This window comes from Mobula hypostoma, chromosome 1 (assembly GCF_963921235.1).
Source record: "Mobula hypostoma chromosome 1, sMobHyp1.1, whole genome shotgun sequence".
Lineage (NCBI taxonomy): Eukaryota > Metazoa > Chordata > Chondrichthyes > Myliobatiformes > Myliobatidae > Mobula > Mobula hypostoma.
Genome location: NC_086097.1, coordinates 157,983,543 through 158,002,000, shown reverse-complemented (window position 1 = coordinate 158,002,000; position 18,458 = coordinate 157,983,543). Strand labels below are relative to the sequence as shown.

The following is an 18,458-nucleotide window of genomic DNA, read 5'->3' as shown; positions in this document are numbered from 1 at the left end:
GAGTTCCTTGAAGAGATTACAAGTAGGACTTCAGCTGCAAAGGGGTCGCAGTTGATATTGCACATTTGGAATTTCCGAAGACCTTTGACAAGGCACCACTCTTGAGATTGCTCACCAAGTTAAGAGCCCATGGCATTACAGGAAAGTTACTAACATGGTTGGAGTAATGGCTGATCAGCAGAAAGCAGTGAATATGAATGAAAGGATGATCATTTTCTGGTTGGCTGCTGGTGACTAGTGGTGTTCCGCAGGGTCAGAGTTGGAACCATTTCTTTTTATGTCGTGTATAAATGACTTAGGCGATGGAATAGATGGCTTTGTTGCAAAGTTTGCAGATAATGCAAAGATTGGTGGATGGGCAGGTTGTGTTGAGGAGACAGAAAGGCTGCAGAAAGACTTAGACGGATTAGGGGAATGGGCAAGAATGAAATACAATGTTGGAAAATGCATGGTAGAAGAAATAAATGTGCAGGCAATTTTCTAAACAGGGAGAAAATCCAAAATACCTGATAAGCAGAGGGTCTTGGGAGTACCTTCGCAGAATACCCTAAAGGTTAACTTGCAAGTTGATGCAGTGCTGAGGAAGGCAAATGCAATGTTAGCATTCATTTCAAGAGGTCCAGAAGAGCATGGATGTGATACTGAGGCTTTATAAGGCACTGGTGAGGCCTCACTGTGAGTATTGTGAACAGCTTTAGGCTCCTTAGCTAAACTAAGTTGTGCTGGCATTGGAGAGGGTGTAGAGAAGATTCACAAGGATGATTTTGGGAATGAAAGGGTTATCATATGAGGAATATTTGATGGCTCTGGGTCTGTACTCACTGGAATTTAGAAGGATGAGATGGGATCACATTGAAACCTTTCAAATGTTGGAAGGCCTAGACAGAGTAGATGTGGAAAGGATGTTTCCCATGGTGGGGGAGTTCTGGACAGGAGGGCACAGCCTCAGAATAGAGGAGCATCCATTTAAAGCAGAGATAAAGGAGAAATTTATTTAGCCAGAGGGTGGTGAATTTGTGGTATTTATTACCACAGGCAGTTGTGGAGGCCAGGTCTTTGGAAGTATGTATGTATGTATGTATGTATGTATGTATTTATTTATTTATTTATTTATTTATGAGTATTTTACTTTTTATTTTTTGTATACAATATCTTCACTTGTCATCCATTCCAGAACATTTCACCTTAGACATTGTCTGCAGCAGCTGGGGCATCACCTCCCTTGGTGTTTCTAGTGTAGATAACTTGAGCTCTGTGTTTGCACACCAGCTTGATCATACCCTTTGAAAGGAGCTCTTGAAGTGCAGCCCTGGCCAGAGAACCTCTGATCTTTAGTCTTTCGGAGACAACTGCAGGTGTGATCAGTTTGTAGTTGGGTACCTCTTTCAAAAGTTTATCATAAGTGGCTTTGTCAAACAGGATCAGATTGTTCAGCTTGTCTCGTACTTTTCCTTTTGACCACTTCTTCTTTTTGGCCTTTCCTCCAGTTTTGTTCACTGGATCCTTGTCCTTTTTGCCTCCTTTACCCCCATCTTTCTTCTTCTTATCATCTTTCGGAGGCATGCTACCGCTTCACTCGGAGCAAACTTTGGAAGTATTTAAGGCGGAGATTGATAGGTTCTGGATTGGCTGCAGAATCAAAAGTTAAGGGGAGAAGGCTGGAGAGTGGGGCTGAGGCGGGGAAAAAAAAAGGATCAACCATGATTAAATAATAGAGCAGGCCTGATAAACCAAATGCTTTAATTCTGCTCCTATGTCTTATGGTCTTAATATCTCTGAGGATCTATCCTGTGCTCATCATATCAATGCAGCAACAAAGAAGATATGACTGCAGCTATATTTCATTAGGAGTTTGAGGAGATTTGGTATCTCACCGAAGACATTCACAAATTTAGACAGATGTACTATGGACAGCATTGTAACTGGCTGCATCACCACCTGGTTATATAAGCTGCAGAATGTTGTAAATTTAGTCAGCTCCTTCATGGGCTTTACAGTATCCAGGACATCTTCAAGGAGTGATGCCTCAAAAATGAAACATCCATCATGTAAGGACCCCCATCACCCAGGTCATGCCTTGTTTTCATTGCTACCTTCAGGAATGAAATATAGAAGCCTGAAGGCACAGGTTTCAATGATTCAGCTTCTTCTCTTCTGCCATCTGATTTCTGAATGGACATTAAATCTATGAACACTACCTCACTAATTTTTAATTTCTATTTTTGTAATATTTATTTTAACTAATATATATACTTAACTGTAATTCGCATTTTTTCTATGAATATGTATTGCATTGTTCTGCTGCGGCAAAGACAACAAATATCACGACACGTGCTGGTGATCTTAAAACTGATTCTGATTCATTCTTCTAAACTCCAGTGAGTACAAGCCCAGACCAATCAAATGTTTCTCATATGTTAATCCTTTAATTCCCTGGATCATTCTGTGTACCTCCTCTGGACCCACTGCAATGGTAGCACAACCTTTCTTAGATACAGGGCCAAAGCTGATCACAATACTCCAAATGCAGTCTGACCAATGTGTTATAAATCTTCAGCAATACTTCAGTGCTTTTATATTCTAGTTCTCTTGAAATGAGTGCAAACATTGTTGAGGAGAAGGTGGCGGCGCGATGCAGCGCACAGTGGCCACTCCGGTGATGAATATCTGTTATCTGTCAAGTAGGGTGCCATGCACAATCCTGATTTGATGGAGACAGACGTGAGAGCACAGAGGAACATCTGGTGAAACTTCTGAAATGCCTGCTTCGCTACTGCTGCTACTGTGTGATCCAGAATCTCCGGAGGGGAAGGCTCCGTGTCTTCAGCTTTGCTTGTTGCTCGGCGGCTGGGGAGGGGTCAAAGCGCTCGGCAGAGATGGTGCTTGGTGCTTGGTGTTGGAGGGCTGGTCAGAGGCTCAAAGTTTTCGGACGGACTCAGAGTCGGCTGTGGTCGGGTGCTTCCAGGATGCTGCATCGGCAAGTTTGTGGCGCTGGAGGTTCATGGCAAGGAGAGTTTCTCCCTTCTACCTTCTGCGTGAGATGATGGGCTATCGGAACTTTGAGACTTTTTTTTAAACCGTGCCCATGGTCTGCTCTTTATCAAATTATGGTATTGCTTTGCACTGTTGTAACTATATGTTATAATTATATGGTTTTTGTCAGTTTTAGTCTTGGTCTGTCTTGTGTTTCTGTGGTATCATACTGGAAGAACATTGCATCATTTCTTAATGCATGCATTTCTAAATGACAATAATCGAGGACTGAGTGTCCTCATAATCTAATCTAATTTGCCTTCCTCACCACTGGCTCAACCAGCAAACTAACCTTTAGGAAATCCTGCATTGGGACTCCCAAGTCCCTTTGCACTTGGATTTTTGAATTTTCTCTCCATTTAGAAAATAGTCCACACTTTTAATTCTTCTACTGTCCGCAATATTGTTCCTTTAACCAAAATGCATAATCATACATTTCCCAATGCTATATTCCATCTGCCACTTCTTTGCCCATTCTCCTTATTTGCCTAATTTCTTCTGCAGTCTCCCTGCTTGCTCTACGCTACTTGCCTCTCCTCCCATATTTGTTTAGTCTGAAAACTTGGCCAAACACCATCAATTCTGTCATCCAGTTCATTAACATATAGTGTGAAAAGTAGCAGACACAACACCAACCACTACGGAGCACCACTGGTCACCAGCAGCCAACAGAACAAGCCCCATTTCTTTGCCTTCTGCTAGTCAGCTAATCTTCTGTCCATGCTAGTAGCTTTCATATAATACCACGGGCTCTTATCTTGTTTAGAGCTGCATATGTGGCACCTTGTCAAAGGCCTTCTGAAAATCCAAGTAAACAATATCCAGTGACTCTGCTTTGTTGATCCTGCCTGTTATTTCCTCAAAAAATTCCGACAAATTTGTCAGACAAGATTTCCCCTTGAGAAAAGCATGCTGACTTTGGCCTTTTTTTTGTGCCTGCAAGTTCTACAAAACCTCATCCTTAATAATGGATTCATTAGGTAAGCCAGCATAAACTGAGCTCTTAACTATCTCTCTTCATTTATGGAACATTGTAATTAAAGGGCTTTAAAAATACTGCTCCCAAACTGCAGATTGGAAGTCTGGCATAGAATTACATATTATTCTATGTCTGGTGACAGACAACTTTGTCGTGAAAATTTTGAGAAGATTATTGTCTTCCAAACACTTAGTACTAAATATGGAATTTTGTTTTGCTATTTTATCGGTAGTCTGCGATATATTTCCCTGACATTTTGTTTGCATAAAAAACATAAGTGAAGTTAGCATGGGGCAGCATGTAAGACCATAAGACATAGAAGCAGAATTGGGCCATTCAGCCCATCGAGTCTACTTCACCATTCTAGCATGGCTGATCCCGGATCCCACTCAACCCGATACACCTGCCTTCTTGCCATTTCCTTTGATGCCCTGACTGATCAGGAAACTATCAACTTCCCCTTAAATATACCCACAGACTTGGCCTCCACCACAGTCTGTGACTGAGCATTCCACAGATTCACTACTCTCAGGCTTAAAAAAAATCCTACTTACCTCTGTCCTAAAAGGTCGTCTTTCAATTTTGAGGCTGTGCCCTCTAGTTCTGGATACCCCCACCACAGGAAACATCCTCTCCACATCCACCCTATCTAGCCCTTTCAACATTTAGTAGGTTTTAATCAGATCCCCCTGCATTCTTCTAAATTCCAGTGAGCGCAGGCCCAAACTGCCAATTGCTCCTCATATGTTAACCCATTCGTTCCTGGAATCATCCTCATGCACCTCTCTTCAAAGACAACACATCCTTTCTGAGATATAGATGAGGATAACAGCAAGGTTGGGTTCTTGGATGATAGATAGGAAGGTAGAGAAGCCATTGATAACCTGAAAAGATAATGTGGAGGTTAGAGGTTGCTATCCACTATTTCCCATGACATTAATTAGGTCAATGTAAATCTTGAGACAGGAGGGGAAGCCTGGGACTGGCAAACAAACCAATATTTTAATGCTGATGTTAAAGTGTAGCAAAACAGACCAGACAGCTACATTTTAATGAAAAGCTGAACAAGAAGATTTTTTACATCACCTGGATATTTTCGTCACTTTGGGGTCATACAACCTTCTGTTTTGTGGTGGTTTATTCTGAGTAATTTTATTATTTTTGTGGCTATCTTCCATTTAATATTATTGCAAAGAATCAGCAAATCAGTTGTGCATTGACTTTCATCATTCACATCCAAGGAATAAATATCCTTTCTTGTCGCACCAGACAGTGTAAACAAGCTACTTCCGTAACCATGGAAACATGAACTGAAAGCAAATCTGCTCGTTAAATGAATAAGGTTGCAAAAGAAGGTTTGTATTACAAGTCAATTATACATTCACAGGTTAGAAAGTGCATGCTGAAGATTTTGAATAATCCAGGGCTATTGGAAAAGTACATGTATTTTCAGTTCAGAGGCAACCTGTTATATAAAAATCAAAAGCTTCAGTTTTATCCCCATGACTCTTATAATATTTGTCCTTTTTAGTTTTCCACCCCAGGTTTTTATAATGCTCCTGTAATTTATATTTCATTTTGTGCAATAAATTGTAAGTTTGATTTTGCAGTTTGGTGATGTGTCACGGAAGACTGGAGAGATGGGTGAATATAGATTTCAGATTAAAAAACAGCTGTGTCACCATAGTTGAGAGGGACAAATATTCCCACACAGTTGTACATATTTGTCCTAATATGGCAGCCATGTGGGATGGTGACCTTTCATTTTTGTTATGATTCATTTTCTGAGTTGGTAATTATATTGAATTAGTGCAAAACTTCCTTATATTTATAATTCCCAAATATTAACCTGCAGCTAATTTCCTGATAAGGATGAGTTGATTGTATTAGGAAATTAATTGCACGTTCCTGTACCACGTCAGACATCATCCTGAGTTGGAAACATGCTTTAACTATTGTTCAGTAGGGCGACGTACGACAATCATGCTGCAGTACTTTTTCAACATCTCAAGGGCAATTAGGGATGAGCATTAAATGCTGACTTTAGCAGGAATGTCCGCATTTCATGAATGAATAAAAGAAGAAGGAGGAATATTGAAGGGTCATGTTGTGTATTACAACAGTAAGGTCTAGATGGAGGAGTGAATAATGATTTGATCAGTGATGTGACAACTTCACTATATTGTTCTGTCTACCCTCATTCATTCTGAAGTCAGCAGGAAAGTTAAGAGAAAGCGAAATATATCACGCAAGTTTCAACCGTTTTTAATGCCTTGAATGCTACATAAATTATCCAATTGAAGTGACAATGTCCCTTCAGAAATGATATTAAAATAAACAATTTGTATGTTAAACATGTCCAAACTTAACAATTAAAAGTATAAAAACCTTCTTACTTCCATCATCCATTAACCTCGGGAGAAAAGTGTGCTTCAAACAAATTGTTTCCTCTTGTTGTACAAATGACTCCAGTTAGAAGAGACAATATCTTGGCTTGAATTATTTAAAAGCATTTTTGATTTTTAGCATTGCTTTATTTTGTTTTACTTTATTTCCAAATGCTGTGTGGCCTATCTGGTGAAGTCTGACAGCTTTGTTTTTTCCATGGAGCTGCTTGTGCGCCAATAATTACAGGAATTTGGGAGACAGGGAGGAAGAGGTACCAATAAAATGCATGCCATGAATTTGACACTGTCCGATTTGCACTGAAGCTACATTTGAACTTTGTGAAATGCTTGATCTTACAGCCTCGTTGATGTGCCAGTATGTGCGAGATTGCTCTTCAACACATGTCCCCTCAAGTTAATCTTGTAGCAACTCTCCAGAGAAGGTAACCTCTCTCCTTAACCCTGACATCCAGTTTCCCCTGAGATCTCAATTCCCAAGACTGTCTCAAGTATATCCTGGAAAACCATCAAGGAAAAGTTCCTGGTGTCATGGGCAATATTTGTCGCTTAACAAAAATAGATTATCTGAATTTAAATCACCACTGTAGAACTTTGTGTTATTAGGCAGCTGCCGTTGTTTATGAAACAATGAATACTATACTTTGAAATCATTTGTAAAGTAACTTGGAGGATCCTATACTTAAGATGAGCTGCAGGTCCATTTTTTCTTAGGCATTGGTAGTACTAAAACATTTTTTTGGACAGGTCGACCAATCTGTGTGGACCTCATTCATCCAGGACAGGTGATAAAATGTGAACTTGGGTGAGCAGTATCAGCAAGCTATTTGAAATTAAAATGTGAGTTCTACCAAGCTACTGATAATGTTTGAGTAAGTAAGTTACATTTCTGATACATCCGCAGATTTATTTATCAGAAACAGGCCTTTCCACCACTGTCTTTGCTGACCATCAAAATCCCATTATATTTCCACTGAATGGTGCACGGTGATTTTTGAATAGCAAGGCACAGTTTCTGTTTTCAAAGCATTGTAGGACTGTTGTCATCTCCAGCCTATTTCCTTTTACATCATATTGGTATTCAATTACTATGGACTGTAATTTGTCCTGAATAATGATTTTTAATTTAAAATCATTCATTATGTATTTACTTGAGTATGAGAGGGTACAATGATTTCAATATCACAGCTTGCACAGCTTTCTGTCTACACCTCAATGCTATAAGCTGCAAGTGCAACCATCCTGGGGGTTAATACACTGACACTTCAGTGAGATGCGTGCTGTTGTCTTACCTCACTGCAGTCCCTGTCTCACTAGCCAACCTGTCAACATCTGCTAATGAAAGACCAATTCATCCTTCTTGACTGTAGTGACCAAGAGGTTTTATCTTTAAGGGAAATCCTACTTTTCACGATGAAGTACATTCCCTATAAAGAAACAAAAGTTTTAAAAAGACTTTTCAGGCCTTGCTCTCTGTTCATACACAGAAATTCAACGTATTCATTTTGTATGTTCATCTGATTTTGAAGCGATTTTTTGTTATTTTATGAAGGTATTTTGAATATTATGGTAGATGATCGAAATCACTGGCAATGGGGGATGGGATGCAAAGGGGTTAGTGTCAGATACATGGCTCTCTCTCTTTCCCTTTCACTCTGTTACTTTCTGCCAAAGTTTGTACATATTAGAGTCTTTGATTCTCTTTCAATCAAACGGGATATTATATTTTGGTCATTTTCTGGATTTGTGGAGTGCAAACGACCTGTGCTGCAAAGCAGCCTTCACAACCCTGTTAATGCAAAAAACAGCTAGCTATTCTTCCCGTGGGATTTGTAATAGCATTTATTATTTTAGCCTGGCATAATCTATGATCTGTCCTGAGAGATCCTGCATCTTCCACCACATTTTATTTCTGCAATCTGTCCCTCATTCTGTGCTCTTTTCTTAGTCTTTCACGGACTATTTCTGCAATCTGTCCCTCATTCTGTGCTCTTTTCTTAGTCTTTCACGGACTATTCTTATCTGATTATAGAAACATTATCTGTTTATTTTCAAACTTCTGTAACAGCTGACTTCACAATTATTTTTCTTCCTTCTCTTATCATTTGTCACTTAAAGTTTTTTCTCTTGTTTATAAACATCCCTGATGCCTTGTGCTCATTTTTCAACCATTCATTATGAAGCTGTTACATATGCAATTCTTGTTCTAAACCACATGCACAATGTTTAATTGGCACAGCATTTAAATCTACCCTGTAATGTCTGCACACACCTTTTAGTCAAACATAACACAATGATTCACAATATGCTGTACATGTATAAATGATGATATACATTTGGAGGAGAGTGAGGGACAGCTGTCATTGCTGATTAACAGGACTCCGACAACTTGCACGCATTGCTCAATCTTGCTTGTGCAGAGGAAGGAACAGCTTGGTCTCAATAGCAAACTGTTCGGAAGATTGAACAAAGGAATTACATTTTTAAACAGAAATTGACTGGTTGGTTATATTGTAAATATTGATCTATTAGAAACTTTGTGCACTTCTGAACCCTATCATTTGCATATTTAAGTACCAATCATAATACATATTTCAGGTTTTTAGAATGAATTAAATGTGTGCCAAAGGCCAATAATACTGGAAAATAGGAATATAAATGCCCATAGTATATATTGCACTGGAATCTTTTGTCTGCATCTTTATCTTGTCTTGGTATCCCTGGTGACCTTGGTTCCCAAGTTTGAATGGAAAGTCTGTACAAAAGAGAGTTAGTCTTTCAATGGCTGTGTTCAGCCTGGATGTCTGAACAGTGTCTCTGTCAGCTTATCATCTTGATTCTTACCTTATTGAACCTCCACACTTAGAAAAGTCCAGCTATAAAACACAAAATACTATAAAAATTTGATTCAGTTTGAGACTATACAGCATCTGCAGTTTGTTCTGTCAGGACAGTATTTTAATATTTGCCTTGCTGCAACTTCCACACAGCAATCACCTTCGGGTCACCAGCTCCAGCAGGGCAGGAAGACAGTGCACGTGGGGTTCATTTCCCAGTTCTTTCTATGTGTACTACAGGTGTCTATTATCACTTGCTACTGAATAAAATGAGGGAAAATCTAGGTCTTTTATACAGTATCTTTGAGGTCTTCTCTTTTAATTTATCACGCTATTCTTACTTTCCTTGCATTAAAAATAATCACAACTCTGTGTCACACAGCGGAGTGGCACAGCTAGTAGAAATGCTGCCTCATAGAACCAGAAATCTGTGTTTAATTCTGACCTTGTTTGCTGCTTGAATGGACTTTGCACATTTCCTCTCTGCATCCTAAAGACATATCGGTTGGTAGGTTAATTGGTTGCTATAAATTATCTCTAGTGCGTAGATGAGGGATAGAATCTGGGAGATTTCATGAGAATCTGGGGAGAATTTTTTAAAAATGTGACTGGCTGATGGTCAGTGCAGATTTGACGGCCCAAATATATCGTTCTATGACAATATCTATAACTCAGTTCTCACTGCAAACAAGAGAAAATCTGCAGATGCTGGAAATCCGAGTAACACACACAGAAAATGCTGGAGGAACTCAGCAGACCAGGCAGAATCTATGGAAAAACCCTTCAGCAGGACTTGTTCCTGAAAGGTTTCGGCCTGAACTGTCGACTGTCTTTTTTTCCATAGATGCTGTCTAGCATACTGAGCTCCTCCAGCATTTTGTGTGTGTTGCTCAGTTCTCACTGGCTACTTAATTCTTTGCAATGTTAGCATGTGTTATTCCTGCCTTTAAACATGAATTAACAAGTAGTTTTTTTAACAGTTTGAATTTGACATTTTTGCCATAATATGATTGTTTTAAGTTTGTTATTTTCATTTGTTCTGCTCCTTGATGATACGCCTTAGTTTAGACAATCTTAATATAGTACTAGCTATTTTCATCTTCACTGAACAAATACACTCACAAACTTCTATAGTTGTACTGTGGAGAGTGTTCTGACAGGCTGCATCACTGTCTGGTATGGAGGGGCTACTGCACAGGACTGTACGAAGCTGCAGAAGGTTGTAAATCTAGTCAGCTCCATCTTGGGTAGTAGCCTACAAAGTACCCAGGACATCTTTAGGGAGCAGTGTCTCAGAAAGGCAGTATCCATTTTTAAGGACCTCCAGCACCAGGGCATGCCCTTTTCTCACTGTTAGCATCGGGTAGGAGGTACAGAAGCCTGAAGGCACACACTCAGCGATTCAGGAACAGCTTCTTCCCCTCTGCCATCTGATTCCTAAATGGACATTGAATCTTTGGACACGACCTCACCTTTTTTTAATATACAGTATTACTGTTTTTGCATTTTTAAAAAATCTATTCAATATACATAATTGATTTACTTGTTTATTATTATTATTATTGTCATGGTCCGGTCCGTGAAATATGCATTCCGGTTCACGGCCCAGTCCACGTTCCTTATTCCAGGTTTTCCGGTTTTCCCCAGTTTCTGTTGAGGCAGCTGATTTTCATTTGGGCTGGCTTCATAAATAGCTTCAGGATTCATCCTCTGGCTGCTGGATTGTTCCTGTCCAAACCTGCTGTCTGTATCCCTTTCCTTCCCTTCCCCTTCCTCCCAGAGCCTCACCTGAAGACTCACCTCATCTCGTCTTGCCTCGCCTTGCCTCGTCTGAAGCCTTGCCTTGCCTCGTCTAAAGCCTTGCCTTGCCTGTAACCCTCGCCTGCACTGGGGTCAAGTTCTTTCGTCAGAGCAAAATAAGGAACTGTTTACCGTTGTTTTCAACTGTCTCTGTGTCCATGCCTTCGCTAGGTAGGTCTGGCCGTTTGCTGCTACCTAGTGTTACGATCTGTCTTTGTGTCCTCACCTTCGCTAGGTAGGTCTGGCCATCTGCCGCTACCTTGTGTTGAGAACTGTCTTGTTGTATTCTGCATTCTGCGTAATGAGTCCCGGCCCTATGTCCTGTACCCAAGGCGGGGTCCTGGCTCTGAGTCCCGGCCCTACGTCCTGTTTCCAAGGAGGGGTCCCAGCTCTGTGTTCCATGTCCCTGTCTCTCCCTCAACCAAGGCTCTGCGTTCCTGTCTCTCCCTCGACCAAGGCTCTGCGTTCCTGTCTCTCCCTCAACCAAGTCAAGGCTTCAGGATCTCATCCAGTCCTAGCAATGTCCGAGAATCTTGTACTGTCCTTGTGGCTCACCCAGCCCAGGGGTACCTCACCCAGCCCGGTGCTGAAGATTCCTCGTCCTGGGCTGGAGTTCCCTCGTCCTGTCCTGGAGTCTCTTTTCCCGTCCTGTAGCCACGCCACGTCCTGTAGCCTTGTCATGTCCTCACCTAGTTCAGAGGTCCGAGCCCGAATCAAGTCCCAGGTTCTGGGTCCTTGTCCAGTCTCTGGCTCAGAGTCCAAGCCTAGGCTCCTAGTTCCAAGTTCCATGTCCTGGTTCCAGTATCCTAGTCAAGTCCTAGCCCAGGCCCTGGATCCTTGTCTCATCTAGGGCCTGTGTCATGTCCAGCATTCTTTCTTCCCCCCTCCCCTTGCTTCCTTATCACGCCTAGTCCTGTTCCTAGTACTTCAGTAAGGCCTTTGACAAGGTCCCGCATGGGAGGTTAGTTAGGAAAATTCAGTTGCTAGGTATACATGGAAAGGTGGTAAATTGGATTAGACATTGGCTCAATGGAAAAAGGCAAAGAATGGTAGTAGAGGATTGCTTCTCAGAGTGGAGGTCTGTGACTAGTGGTGTGCCACAGGGATCAGTGCTGGGTCCATTGTTATTTGTCATCTATATCGATGATCTGGATGATAATGTGGTAAATTGGATCAGCAAATTTGCTGATTATACAAAGATTGGAGGTGTAGTGGACAGTGAGGAAGGTTTTCAAAGCTTGCAGAAGGATTTGGACCAGCTGGAAAAATGGGCTGAAAAATGGCAGATGGAGTTTAATACAGAGAAGTGTGAGGTATTGCACTTTGGAAGGACAAACCAAGGTAGAATATACGGGGTTAATGGTAAGGGACTGAGTAATGCAGTAGAACAGAGGGATCTGGGAATACAGATACAAAATTCCCTAAAAGTGGTGTCACAGGTAGATAGGGTTGTAAAGAGAGCTTTTGGTACATTGGCCTTTATTAATCAAAGTGTTGAGTATAAGAGCTGGAATGTTATGATGAGGTTGTATAAGGCATTGGTGAGGCCAAATCTGGAGTATTGTGTTCAGTTTTGGTCACCAACTTACAGGAAGGATATTAATAAGGTTGAAAGAGTGCAGAGAAGGTTTACAAGGATGTTGCCGTGACTTGAAAAACTCAGTTACAGAGAAAGGTTGAATGGGTTAGGACTTTATTCCCTGGAACATAGAAGAATGAGGGGAGATTTGATAGAGGTATATAAAATTATGATGGGTATCGATAGAGTGAATGCAAGCAGGCTTTTTCCACTGAGGCAAGGGGAGAAAAAAAACCAGAGGACATGGGTTAAGGGTGAAGGGGGAAAAGTTTAAAGGGAACATTAGGGGAGCTTCTTCACACAGAGAGTGGTGGGAGTATGGAATGAGCTGCCAGACGAGGTGGTAAATGCAGGTTCTTTTTTAACATTTAAGAATAAACTGGATAGATACATGGATGGGAGGTGTATGGAGGGATATGGTCCGTGTGCAGGTCAGTGGGACTAGGCAGAAAATGGTTTGGTACAGCCAAGAAGGGCCAAAAGGCCTGTTTCTGTTCTGTAGTTTTTCTATATTTTTTTTCAGTGTCTGTGTCTTGCATTTGGGTCCGCTCTCAGCACGCCCTCCCTATGACAATTATTTGGGAATGGCGGAAGTTACAGAGAGTTAAGTGCTGGATATGGAGGCTACTGGGATAGTAAGTGAGGACAAGAGGAACCCTATCCCTGGTGGGGCGGTGGGAGGATGAGGTGAGGGCAGATGTCGCAAAATGGAAGGGATGAGAGTGAGGGCAGCATTGACGACAGAGGAAAGATAGCCCCTTTCTTTGAAGAAGGAGGACATCTCATTAGTTCTGGAATGAAAAGCCTCATCCTGAGAGCAGATGCGGCAAAGATGGAGAAACAGAGAAGGAGCTGGCATTTTTACAAGTAACAGGATGGGAAGAGGTAGAGTCCAGGTAGCTGTGAGAATCAGTGTGTTTATAAAAGGTATTAGTCGATAAACTGTCTCCAGAGACAGTTTCTAAGTTGGAATATTATGTATTCTGAAAGGAAACCTGACTACTCGGTATTTGTACATGTGTTTTTAAATCATGATATAATGATGTGGGGATCGGTTCTTCCACCTATGAGTTTCAGGTAAATGCTGTTCCCTCACTTAGTCTGTTTGGTGTGGCTTCTTTAGTTTGCCTTTCTGAGGAAAATGTAGTCTAGCTTACAAAAATAATCTGCTTTTATGTGGAGATTTCATTGGAAAAACTATCCCAAAGTACTTTACTGCTCTACACCATGAATATTACAAAACCTTCAGTGAACAACAGAAGTGAATATGAAAATAGCGAGTACTATATCAAGCTCACAGAAAATCGTCAACTGCTAAACAGACCCCAAGCACTGAGAAGGATATATCAGAAGAGGTGATTATAGGTCTGAGGTAATTGCTGACTTTTAGGAAGATAATGTCAAAGATAAATAATGTGTATATTGAGGAAAGGGAAGGAAAGTGGGATGAGGCAAAAGAAAGACTCAAGGAACCTTGGAGAAACATATTGCAAGTGTACAGACAATGCCAATTGTACTGATTTAAAAGAGGTAGTGTGCAAGTGGTGGGAAATAGGTTGGAGAGATTGCAAATTTTTTTTTTAGATGGAGAGGTTAGGGAAGAATGTTGAACCAGAGGATCTTGAAGAGGTAGGACAGTGTGAAACCATGAGGAGACTGAGAGACAGCAATAAGAATTGAGTCAATGTAGAACAGTTGTATAAGAGTCAAGGCTGGATATGAAGTAATGTAGAACAGAGATGCTGCAAAATTAGATTTTATAGAGATGGACAATGGAAACTCGGCACACTTTGATGTACTTTCAGATTTCACCATTTTAGTGGCAGGGAGGAAGTTCAGGGAGCTAACCAATCTTCTGAAGGGAGAAACAAGTCATCTGCCCGAAAGATAGGGTTCTGAATGAAAGTTCAAGGTGGTAAATAATTTTTAGAGAGGTGCCAGGCAAAGTATTGTATTCCCTAGTAGAAATTGGCACTATAAATTGCTGCAAGTCAATTTTCACTTTTCAAATTCATCATGTTTTATTTTGTTTTGTTCGTGTAAAGCTGTTGCTGTCCTCCGTAGATTATTGGGAGCATAGTTAAATATCCTTTGAGGGCAGAATCTTTCCCTGAATGATTCAAATGTTTCACCACTGATGCCATTGAAATAGCTCATGAACTGCTTGAGAAGTAGCATTATAATTATAGATGGGTTAGGATTGGTTCATTTTCTTTCGCTGCTGTTCAGGAAATTAAGCTGCACATGATAGCCCATGGCAAAATCATTCCACTGTTTTGAATGCAAGTTATAAATAACAGATTTAGCCTTTTTGAGATAAATAAGGGATATGCAATCCAAACACTAAAGAGAATTACTGATGATAGTACTAATGCATGCTAAATCACAAAAGAAGCACAAAATAAGAAGAACTTAGTGATATAACAACAAAACAAACCATATCCTTTGGCTGGGAGTGAACAACTAAAAAGGTTAGAGAAGTGAGGAAATGTCAAAATTTCAAGAGTTAGTATCCAATGATGGGACTGTTTTTATGTGAGTTTCAAAAGGAAGGCTGAAGAATTTGTAATAATCTTCAGCCAGAATTGCAGAAATCTGACCTACCTTCAGTCTGAGATTCCCACCATCACTGAAGCCAGTTTTTGTTTCACTCCATATAATATCAAGAATCAGAAGTGAAAGCGCCGCACACAATAAAGGGACTTAGCTCTAGAATTTAAAGGCTTGCCCTCCAAAACCAGCTGCTCTAGAACAGATATGACATTAACATCTACCTGGCAGTCTTAGTCATTGTGAAAATGATGGAAAGTGTTGTTGACAGTGTTTTCAAGCAGCAATTACTCAGCAATATTCTGCTTACCAACAGTCATTGTGTGTTCTGCTGGGACTTCTCAGCTCCAAGTTGCATCAGTATGGGTCAAAGAACTGGATTCATCTGGTGAGGTGAGATTGATTACCCTTGATCTGATCTTGTAAAGAATATTAGTGACCCCAAGGAAAACAAATCAAAAGGTCTTGAGGTAAAATACAGTCAAGGGCTAGTCACAGGGTCAGCATAAATACAGAATAGAAATGTTTCCTTCCACCCAACAAGTCTGCGCTGAACAGCAAAGGGCCATTTACACTAATTGTACTTTATTCTTCCCACATTTCCATCAGCCCATGTAGATTCTGATATTTTTCTACAAGCTAACAGTAACTTACATGGGCCAATTAACCTACTGACTTGCACAACCATGGGATGTGGGAGGAAACCAAAACATTTGGAGGGAACCCACACAGACACAGAAGCAATTCCAGAACCCACACAGACACAGAGGCAATTTCAGAACCCACACAGACACAGAGGCAATTCCAAACCCACACAGAACCCACACAGACACAGAAGCACTTCCAGAACCCACACAGAAAGAAGCAATTCCAGAACCCATACAGATACAGAAGCACTTCCAGAACCCACACAAACAGAAGCAATTCCGGAACCCACACAGAACCCACACAGACACAGAGGCAATTCCAGAACCCACACAGAACCCATATAGACACAGAAGCAATTCCAGAACCCACACAGACAGAAGAAATTCCAGAACCCACACAGACAGAAGCAATTCCAGAACCCAGACAGAACCCATTCAGAACCCACACAGACACAGAAGCAATTCCAGAGCCCACACCGACAGAAGCAATTCCACTTGGACAGCACAGGAGGTCGGAATTTGACTGAGATTGCTGGAGCGTGAGGCAGCTCCTCTACCAGCTGTGCTACGCTGCCACCCTATTGCTTTACAAAGTGGATTCCGATTAACTGGGACGCATTGGGACCAATACATTTTGGCCCAATTAAGTGGCTACATTAATTAGCTCAAGTTTCATGGATATAGTTAAACAGGTATGAAAAAGACTAACTGCTGTTTAACTTAGTAACAAATTATGTATTAAAAGAAATACAGAACAAATTATAACACTGCCAATTCTACTGCAATACTGTAAACTATGTATTATTTCCTAATAATTATCAATGGAGGAATTTATTCAGTATTTCCTGCAGTGTTCTTTTGATTGACTGTAAATGAACAAAATCAATGCAGACACCTCATGCAGATACCTTCATACTGCATTCATACAATGCTTTTGACAATTGCATCCTCCAAAGCTTCACTTTCATTTTTACATTCAAGATTATTGTCATTGCCTTCAAATTCTCTGTAGTTTCTAACTTGTTGAAGCCATGAAATTGTTTCATTTTCACTCCCAGCCAGTTCTGGCATCTCTAAGCCTCTAAGCTTGAAACTGTAGTCAGCAAAACAGTTTGGAATTGTCCTCCTGTGTATTTCTTGCCAACTATCAGTGACAAAAATCACTGCTTTTTGAACAGAAGTACACACAACTGATGCCATTTAAAAACTGTTCACTCAAGGTGCACACAACTGACACTAGTTAGAAACTGTTCAGCAGCAGTCTCTTGTTCCAAGGGAATCCTGGCTATTTTCTCAATTAGGTTTTGTTCTTTAAGAGTTGTTCCAAATAAGCGGCTGCCCCGAAAAACCAATGGGCCAATTAACCAGAATCCACAGAAAAGGCTTGTGAAGATTAATTATGTTGGCGGCAGGACATCACTGGATGACTTCCTCTGTGTAATCTCTTAAGCTCAGTTTTATTCAGCAGATTTATTGATGACTTTCCTTCTATCATAAAGTCAGAAGTGAAGATGTTTATTGATGCACAATGTTCAGTCTTATTTGCAGAACCTTTGAAACTGTCTGCATGCAGCAAGACTTGAATAAGTTCCGACAAGGGGTGATAAATAGAAAGTAATGTTTGCAAGTTACATGTGGAATGTATTGATCATCTCCCACAAAAGAAAAATAGAGCTGTGTACCACTGATTTTTGGCAGCATTAGCACAGCTGAGTTGCCCCATCCAATCAACACTCCCTGATTGGATGTTGATTGGACATCCTTCAGGAGTTTCCCTCCGAGTCATACAACATCTTGACTTTAAGCATATTGCCAATTATTCATTGCCAAATCTACCTTCGATCTCAATTTAACAACATTGTGGGGTCGCCTTCATCAAAATTGCAGGAGTTCAAGTAGATAGTCACGCCACCTCTTTTAAAGTCTTCCAGTAGTGCAACAAGTACTTTACAATGATGCCCACATTCTTTAAATGAAGAAAAAAAATTAAATCAAAAGCATTTAACATTTATTTTATTTATGTGACCTATGGCCAGTTTGTATCATATTTTCCTTCAAAAGTTGGTAATATACAGACATAAACATCATCATCATCATCATCAGGTGCCGTGCCCAGTTTGAGCTTTGACTGCCATGGCCCACACACTCCTGTTTTGGGTCAAGTGGATCAATAAACATACTGTTTTAAAATATTAAGTTGTCTCTATTTTTGTATCCACTGAAGACACAGACATATTGAGGTACACTTCCACTGGCACCAGGAATTCTCTAATGCATTTTATTGCACCAGGCTAATTTTTCATATTCTGTACAGCTGAAGGGAGGTCGCTTACCTTAAGCCATTATGTTCTTTATGAATGGCCATCTATCATCTTGAAAATAAACACATCAGAGTAAGCTTTGAAGTAAACTTGCATGTTCTGATCCATAAATATAGATCAAGATCCCAAGTTGGTAATTCCAGACGTCAGAGGCCCAGAGGCAGGCTGCCTGGGGCTGGGGGCTCTTCTGTGTGTATGGGTGGGGAAGAGGGAAGGAAAAGGAGTTTGCTTTGTTGTTGTAGCTTGTTACATGATGGCTGCGTGTTGTCCTGCAGTATATTTTTCAGCAGGTTGAAATCAACATGAG

General features: G+C 40.6%; 1 protein-coding gene across 1 annotated transcript; it reads right to left on the bottom strand.

The window, feature by feature from the left end:
* Positions 1 to 1,115: 1,115 nt before the first annotated feature.
* LOC134342427 (small ribosomal subunit protein eS25-like) lies at positions 1,116 to 1,571 on the bottom strand. The gene has a single exon (XM_063040548.1). It carries the CDS (start codon positions 1,561 to 1,563, stop codon positions 1,186 to 1,188), a length of 378 nt encoding a protein of 125 aa, XP_062896618.1. The 5' UTR covers positions 1,564 to 1,571; the 3' UTR covers positions 1,116 to 1,185.
* Between the last annotated feature and the right edge of the window lie 16,887 nt (positions 1,572 to 18,458).